The following is a 7644-nucleotide window of genomic DNA, read 5'->3' as shown; positions in this document are numbered from 1 at the left end:
CCACCCCATCCCCAGGACACTGCCAACCTCCTCCACCACCCAGTGTCCCCGCTGGCCTGCAGCTCTCCCCCTGACAGTGTCCTTCCCAGGAGGGACGGTTGATCCCTGTGTGTGGCTCCAGGACCTTGTGTGTGTGAAGAAATGAATGAACAAATCAGGCCCGACTGCCCCGTGTGTGCCCAGGCAGAGCAACCTCCTGAGCAGCACCAGGGCGGGCCAGGCAGGGTGCACGTGCGCAGAGAGTGGGGGCAGACAGGCTCCCAGCAGGGGTGCCCCACGCCCCACTCCAGCTCCAGTTGAGGGCCAGCTCCTCGTGGGGCTGGCCGAGGACGGGCAGCCGCTGGCCAAGGCCAGGCTGGAGAGGCTCCCCACCTGAAGGTCTACAAGGCCTGCTTGCTGGGGTCTCTCTGCCCAGCCTGCCCCTCAGAGCCCCTGCAGCCTCCCCTCTGCCTTCCCTCCACCTCTACCTCTGGGGCCGTTTCTACTTTGAGGACCCTGAGCCCCTGACGGTGCCTACTTCAGCCTCTGTGTCCCTGTACCTCAGCCCCCAGCCCAGCCCTGTGGGCAGTCACATGGAGCCACGACCCCTTCACGGCACCCAGCCCTGCACCCAGGTGGTCTCAGGCCAGGTCCAGGTTCCCAGAGGTCACACAGCCCAGGCCACACACACCTGGCCCACCACAGCCAGACCACAGACCAGACATGACGTGGAGGCGAGCAGCCACAACCGGCGGGACAGGAAGTGAGTGAGTGACCCTGTCCGGGGGCCAAACACGGCCACGCAGCCCCTCCCCAGCCGGCCCCTCACAGCATCAGCCTCCCCCGACAGAGCGCAAGTGGCACAGAGCGGGGCAGGGGCCTGCTGAGACCCCACGGCCAGCAGGCAGAGCCTGGCCGGGGTCTGGGCCTCTCTCCACACTCCAGCTCCACTGCGGCGGTGGGCAGATGGCCTGCAGCCTGGGATCCCATGGCCAAGGGGGGCCTGGGCCTCTCCCAGCCACGTTGGACCCCCGGCAGCCTTGAGCAGGTGGGTCCCAGAGGCTGTTCAGGCCTCATCTCCTCCTCAGCCAGGCCACATTGGGCTCTCCTGGGGTGGGAGGGTGGAGGGCAGGCACCAAAAGAGAGAAGAGAGGGAGAGAGGCAGGCCACCACCGACCCTAGACCACAGAGCGAGATGCTGTGCCCAGCAGGGCCAAGCTGGGCTACTGTGGCCTGATCTGGAATGAACTGGGCTGAAGTGGGCTGAACTGAGCCAGACTGAACTGGGTTAAACTGGGCTGAGCTGGGCTGAGCTAGGCAGAACTGGGCTAAAGTAGGCTGAAATGGGTTGAGCTGGGATAAGCTGGTCTGAACTGGGCTGAATTGGGCTCAATGGGGCTAAGATGGGCTGAGCTGGGCTGAACTGGGTTGAGCTGGGTTGAGCTGGGTTGAGCTGGGCTGAGCTGGGCTAAGCTGGTCTGAACTGGGCTCAACGGGGCTAAGCTGGGCAGAGCTGGGCTAAGCTGGTCTGAGCTGGGCTGAACTGGGTGGAGCTGGGCTGTGCTGAGATGAGCTGAGCTGAGCTGAGCTGGGCTGAGCTGGACTGAACTGGTCTGGGCTGAGCTGAGCTGAACTGGGCTGAGCTGGGCTGAACTGGGCTGAGCTGGACTGAACTGGGCTGAGCTGGGCTGGGCTGAGCTGAGCTGAGCTGGGCAGAGCTGGGCTAAGCTGGTCTGAGCTGGGCTGAACTGGGTTGAGCTGGGCTGGGCTGGGCTGAACTGAGCTGAGCTGAGCTGGGCTGGGCTGAGCTGTGCTAAGCTGAGCTGGGCGAGTGAAACTGAGGTGGGCTGGGCTGGTGCCTGAGGCCAACAGGAGGCGGTGTGTGGAGTGTGGATCATCCCCAGAGCCCTGTCTCCAGCCTGACAGCCCCTTGTATTTCTTGGAGGCACATGAGGGCGATGCAGCCTCGGGGCGAATCTGTGATGCTTCCCTTCCCTTCACCAGTTGCCCTGAGGGGATTTGCAAAAGGACGGTGGGCAGACCCTGCCCTCTGTAGCCCGGCCTATCCAGAGGGGCATCTCAGAAGGACTGAATTGGAACTGGGCTTCGGGCCTCGAGACCCCCATAGCCCGTGGGAGTCAACTGCTAGTTTCGGAGGATGGGAGTGGAATTAGTAGAGTGGGAGTTGGTTGGACTGGGACAAGGACTGGGGGCCCAGGAAGTGGGCCCCTGACCCGGGAAGTGGGAGAGGGGACACCAGAGGCCTAAGCTCCCTCTCCTCCCCAGTGTGAGCCCCAGGACAGCCGAACTGGTCTCTGCAGAGCCAGCTTCAAGCCCAGACGGCTCTGTCTTGTAGCTGCCCTCTCTCCTGGCCACATTCCCTGGGGGAGGAGGGCCTGGTTGTGCCCACTGCACAGAGGGGTGCTGAGGCTCTGACGGTGCTCAGCTGCTCAGTGGGAGAGCTGTGTTTAATAACTCCCAGCTGGGGACAGCCTGCACCAGAGGCCTTGTCCGAGGCGCCCGTGGGGACCCACATGCTAAGAGCCCTGAGGAGTGTATTTAGAAATGGTGGAGCTGGACTCAGGTGGCCACTCCTGAGCCCAGCTGCACCACGTCCAAGCTGTGTGAACTTGGGGCATTCACTAACCCTCTCTGTGCCAGTTTCCTCCAATGTAAAGGAAAGGCAGGCATCGTCCTGTCCTCATAGGGCTGTCTCAGGGGTCCCGTCAGCACGAGGGCCGCCACCTCACAGTGCACCCTGTGTTTCAGAGTCTGCAGTCAGCCCCAGCGTCTTCCCGCTGGGCCCCAGCTATGACAAGGCATCTAGGCAGGTGGCCCTTGCCTGCCTGGTCCACGGCTTCTTCCCACCGGCGCCCCTGAAGGTGACCTGGGGCCTCAGTGGCCAGAACGTGTCCGTCATGGACTTCCCCGCCGTGCAGCCTGCCTCCGGGGTCCTGTACACCATGAGCAGCCAGCTGACCACGCCAGTTGAGCAGTGCCCAGACAGCGAGATCGTGACATGCCAAGTGCAGCACCTCTCCAGCTCCAGCAAGACAGTGAATGTGCCCTGCAAAGGTCAGAGGGTGGGCTGGGGCAGGCTCCCATCATCCCACACTGACCCAGTGCTGGACCGTGTCCCTGTGGGAGCTCAGCTCAGACAGGACTGGGCTGCTGGGCAGAGTTCCCTGGGGGGCGGCCAAGAGGGTCTTGGGCTGGAATCTGAGGACAGGGGAGGGCGGGCAGAGGAGCTCACTGACTGCTCTGGCTTCTCTCTCCTTTAAGTTCCCCCACCCCCGCCCCCGTGCTGCAATCCCAGCCTGGCCCTGCACCCGCCGGCTCTGGAGGACCTGCTCCTGGGCTCCAACGCCAGCCTCACGTGCACGCTGAGTGGCCTTAGAAACCCCGAGGGCGCCCAATTCACCTGGACTCCGTCAGGTGGAAAGGTCGCTGTCCAGCAGTCACCCAAGAGTGACCCTTGTGGCTGCTTCAGCGTGTCCAGTGTCCTGCCGGGCTGTGCCGAGCAGTGGAACAGCAAAACGAACTTCTCCTGCAGTGCCACCCACCCAGAATCCAAGAACACGCTATATGCCACCATCACCAAATCCTCAGGTGGGCCCAAACCCCACCCGTGGACAGCTGGGCTCTCCTGAGCCTGCTCTTCCCTGCTGCCCCTGCCCACACCTTACAGGGGGAAACTGAGGCACGGGGTGCCCAGGGGATGGGGGGCTCTTTCCTCCCTATGCCAACTCCTGATCCGGCTCTCCGTCCTCCAGAGGACGCCATCCGGCCCCAGGTCCACCTGCTACCGCCGCCGTCGGAGGAGCTGGCCCTCAACGAGATGGTGACGCTGACGTGCGTTGTGCGCGGCTTCAGCCCCAAGGACGTGCTGGTGCGATGGCTGCATGGGAACCAGGAGCTGCCTCGCGAGAAGTACCTGACCTGGAGGCCCCTGCCCGAGCCCGAACAGAGCATCACCACCTACGCCGTGACCAGCCTGCTGCGCGTGGAGGCCGAGGCCTGGAAGCAGGGAGACAACTACTCCTGCATGGTGGGCCATGAGGCCCTGCCCCTGGCCTTCACCCAGAAGACCATCGACCGCCTGTCGGGTAAACCCACCCACGTCAACGTGTCCGTTGTCATGGCGGAGGCAGAAGGCGTCTGCTACTGAGCAGCCCCCACCTGCCTGCCCTTTGAATAAACTCCATGCTCGCCTGAAGCAGCCCCGAGCCTCCCTCCGGCCACCCGTCAGTCCATCCTGGGGGTCTGCGCACTCGGGGAGGGGCGGGGCCCGGAAAGGAAGGAGCACCCCTGCCCCAACTCCGAGAGGGGCCCCGGGTTCCCGCCCAACCAGGCACCCGAGGTGCCTTCACACCGTGAGTTTGTGCGAGTGTGTGATCGTGAGTGTGGGTGTGTGGCAGGGCCATTAGGGCCGAGCTGGGGGTGACACGGGCCCTTGCTGGGGCGAGAGGCAGGCACAGCCCCGTGGGTCCTCCCAGCAGGCAGGTGACTTGGTCACTTGTAATACAGGAAACTGCCTCTAGGGGCAGCTGGAGACACTAAGAGGGAAAGAGGGGAGCCTGGTGACGGGGAAGAGGCTGGTGCCATCACAGGGGATCCTGGGAGGAACGGCGAGGGAGGGGGGCTGGGTTCCAGGGCCCCCGGACCATCCGCTGTGGGCACAACGCACAGACACGCAGGCCAGCCCCGCTGCCTCGCACAGAAAGGGGACCAGCCCCACCCTGCGCCACACTGCTCTGCACGCATGCACAGAGGTGCACACACACATGCACACGTGTGCTCACATGTGCTCACGCTCACATGCACGCATGCGTGCACATGTCCAGAACCTGCAGGTGCAGGAAGTTCACAGCCCAGACTAGCTCCAGGAAGGCAAGAGGAGTCCCTGCCCAAGCCCCAGGGGGTATCCCCTCCTGGCCGCAGGCCTCCCTATGTGCCTGGCTGGGTACAGACTGGGGGTCAGTGTGAGAGACCCCTCTCAGGCAGCACCTACTCCCTGCCCAGCCCCTGGATTTGAGTCTCTCATCCCTTGCTGACCCCCAAGTATGGACCAAACCATAGATGGTCAGGGCAGGGGTGGGAAGGGGTCAGAAGAAACAGCTCCCACCCAGCACCCCTCCACATCCTCTGCTTGGAGTTCCTGGCCGAAGGGGAGGCCCAGGGAGGGGCAGTCCCATGACCACCATGAGACACCCGGCACAAGGGCTCCCACAAGGGGGCAGAGGGGCCCCTGTTCTTGTCCCAGACACCTGCTGGGCCTCCCCAGGGAACCTGACCTTCTGGCTGCCTCTCTTTGCTCCCAGGACCAAAGTGGAGTGCGGACCCCTACCCACCCTGGCCACAGCTCCCTTCTCTAAGGGTCCAGTCACCAAAGGGCAACAGAGGGAGCAATGAGTTCAGTGGGGAAGTGCTGAGATAGAGAATGTGGTCCAGCCACCAAGGGACCAGGACCAGCCCAAAGGAGGAGCTTTCTAAAGAGATGAGGAGGGAGGAAGAGTCAGGAGATGAAGATGGAGCCAGCAGATAGACAGCACAGAGATAGGTGGATGGACCACAGGACATATAATGGGTGAAAGGATGGACAGACAGGTAGATGGATGGATGAATGGACAGACGGGTGGACAGATGGGTGGATGGATAGTTGGATGGATGGATGAAGGATGGACAGACAGGTGGATGGATGGATGGATGGAAAGACAGGTGGGTGGATGGACAGACAGTTGGATGGATGGACAGATGGATAAATAGATGGATGGACAGATGGTCAAACAGGCAGATGGATGGACAGATAGACAGAAGGATGGACAGATGGGTGGACGAATGGATGGATTAGTGAATGGATAGGTGGATGGATGGGTGGGTGAATGAATGGATGTGTCAGCATATAACAAGCAGGTTCAAATCCCATTTAACGTGGGAGTCTATGCCCTGGGACCCTGAAGAACGCAGAGCTCCCTGTGCTGGTGGCCTTCACTGGGGCCTTTCTGGTGCTCCTTATAGCTTATTGGCCACCTCCTGGGAGAGCAGCAGGGGCCCCCGAACATGTCCCTCCACCTGGCCCTTGGCACACTGAACCACAGACCGAAGTCTGCATCTCAGTCCGGAGCACCCTGAGGTGGGCACGTCTGGTCTCCTCTGGCCCCACCCAGGGCCCAGGCCTCGGCCAGCCCAAGGCCAAGGGCCTGCGGAGCACGCTGGAGGCCTCGGGCTTCAGCTTTCCTCGGCGCAGCAAAGACAGTGCCCACAGTCCCGCCCTGCGAGTCTCTCTCAGGGGCCCTGAGGCCCCAGAGCAGGAGACCTGTGGGCGTCTCAAGAGCTGCAAGGATCCCAGCCCCTTCCCTGGGCACCTGCTGCCCCGTCCCCCCTGAGGCAGCCTCAGAGCTGAGACCGGGCACCCCTACAGCCAGTGTCCCCAGCCTGAGAGCTGGTGGCGGGGGAGGGCGCTGGCTCGGCCGCCACCCACACAGGCCCTGGGTGTCTTACAGATCACCAGAAGCCACTTCCCTGGCTGGTGCTGGACCTGCTCCAGGAGGGCCCAGAGGAGGACGGCCCGGAGGCCAGTCTGTGGCCCACCACCATCACCCTGCTCACCCTCTTCCTTCTGAGTCTCTTCTACAGCACGGCGCTGACTGTGACGAGCGTCCGGGGCCCGCCTGGCAGCAGAGAGGGCCCCCAGTACTGAGCCGGGGCCGGCCGGGCACAGGTGGGGGCCAGGGGACAGAGCAGCGGGCTGACGGGAGCGACTGCCTGGCTCCACCAGAGCACAGCCTATCCTTCCAGCCTGGCGGCCCAGTCTGGAGGGGGGCAGTCCCCTCAAAGACACTAGGACATGGGCAGGCCCGGGGTCAGAGCACGAATATGCCCCAGCCAGGCCAGGACATTGCTCCCACTGGGTGCACCTGCTGCTGGACTCCACTCAATCCCCTGGGAGCTGGCCATGGCGGGGATGGGGTGACGACAAGGACCCTACCCACCTCAGAAGCCCCCTCAGGCCCTGACCCTCTTGTATTTGCAGGGAGGAGCCTGGAGCAGCCTCCTGAGAGCCCAGCTGGATGTCAGAGCTCAGCCCTGCTCAAAAGCTGCACACCCAGAGGCCTTCCTGGTGCAATAAACCATCCCAAAAGCAAAACTTCTCAGACTCTGAATGAGCGGGAGGGGAAAAGAGATGGGCAGGCTCTGGAGAGGGGGATACCTACCTCATGGCCCAAGGCAGGGCCTCAAGAGGCATGGATGCAGTCCCACGTGCCTAGAACCCACCAGCGGGTCCTGAAAAATAGAAGGACAAAGCAAGAGCTGGACCTCACCAACAAGATTATGATGCCGACCTTTCAGAGACACCAAAGTCTCTGTCCTGACCCCTGGGCCCTGATCCTGATCAATCTTCCCTGGTCTTGATCACTGAGCCGTGAGCCTGATCACTGAGTCCTGGGTCTGATCACTGAGTCCTGGGTCTGATCACGGAGTCCTGGTCCTGGTCACTGAGTCCTGGGTCTGATCACTGAGTCCTGGTCCTGGTCACTGAGTCCTGGGCCTGATCACTGAGTCCTGGGCCTGATCACTGAGTCCTGGTCCTGGTCACTGAGACCTGGTTCTGATCACTGAGTCCTGGGTCTGATCACTGAGTCCTGGACCTAGTCACTGAGTCCT

General features: G+C 62.7%; 1 long non-coding RNA gene and 1 gene segment (V, D, J or C); both read left to right on the top strand.

Annotated features, from left to right (window-relative positions):
- Positions 1–702: 702 nt before the first annotated feature.
- LOC105102126 (immunoglobulin alpha-2 heavy chain-like) lies at positions 703–4195 on the top strand. The segment is given in 4 exon segments: positions 703–742; positions 2749–3054; positions 3262–3588; positions 3753–4195. Coding segments are annotated over 4 exon segments (1068 nt in total).
- Positions 4196–6669: 2474 nt separating this feature from the next.
- Positions 6670–7126, top strand: LOC135321368 (uncharacterized). The gene is made up of 2 exons (XR_010381106.1): positions 6670–6700; positions 7013–7126. It is a non-coding gene; the product is annotated as an uncharacterized LOC135321368 (long non-coding RNA).
- The last annotated feature ends 518 nt before the right edge of the window (positions 7127–7644 follow it).

This window comes from Camelus dromedarius, chromosome 5, assembly GCF_036321535.1.
Source record: "Camelus dromedarius isolate mCamDro1 chromosome 5, mCamDro1.pat, whole genome shotgun sequence".
NCBI classification, from domain to species: domain Eukaryota; kingdom Metazoa; phylum Chordata; class Mammalia; order Artiodactyla; family Camelidae; genus Camelus; species Camelus dromedarius.
Note: the sequence above shows the minus strand (reverse complement) of the source record. Positions and strands in the feature narration are given on the sequence as shown.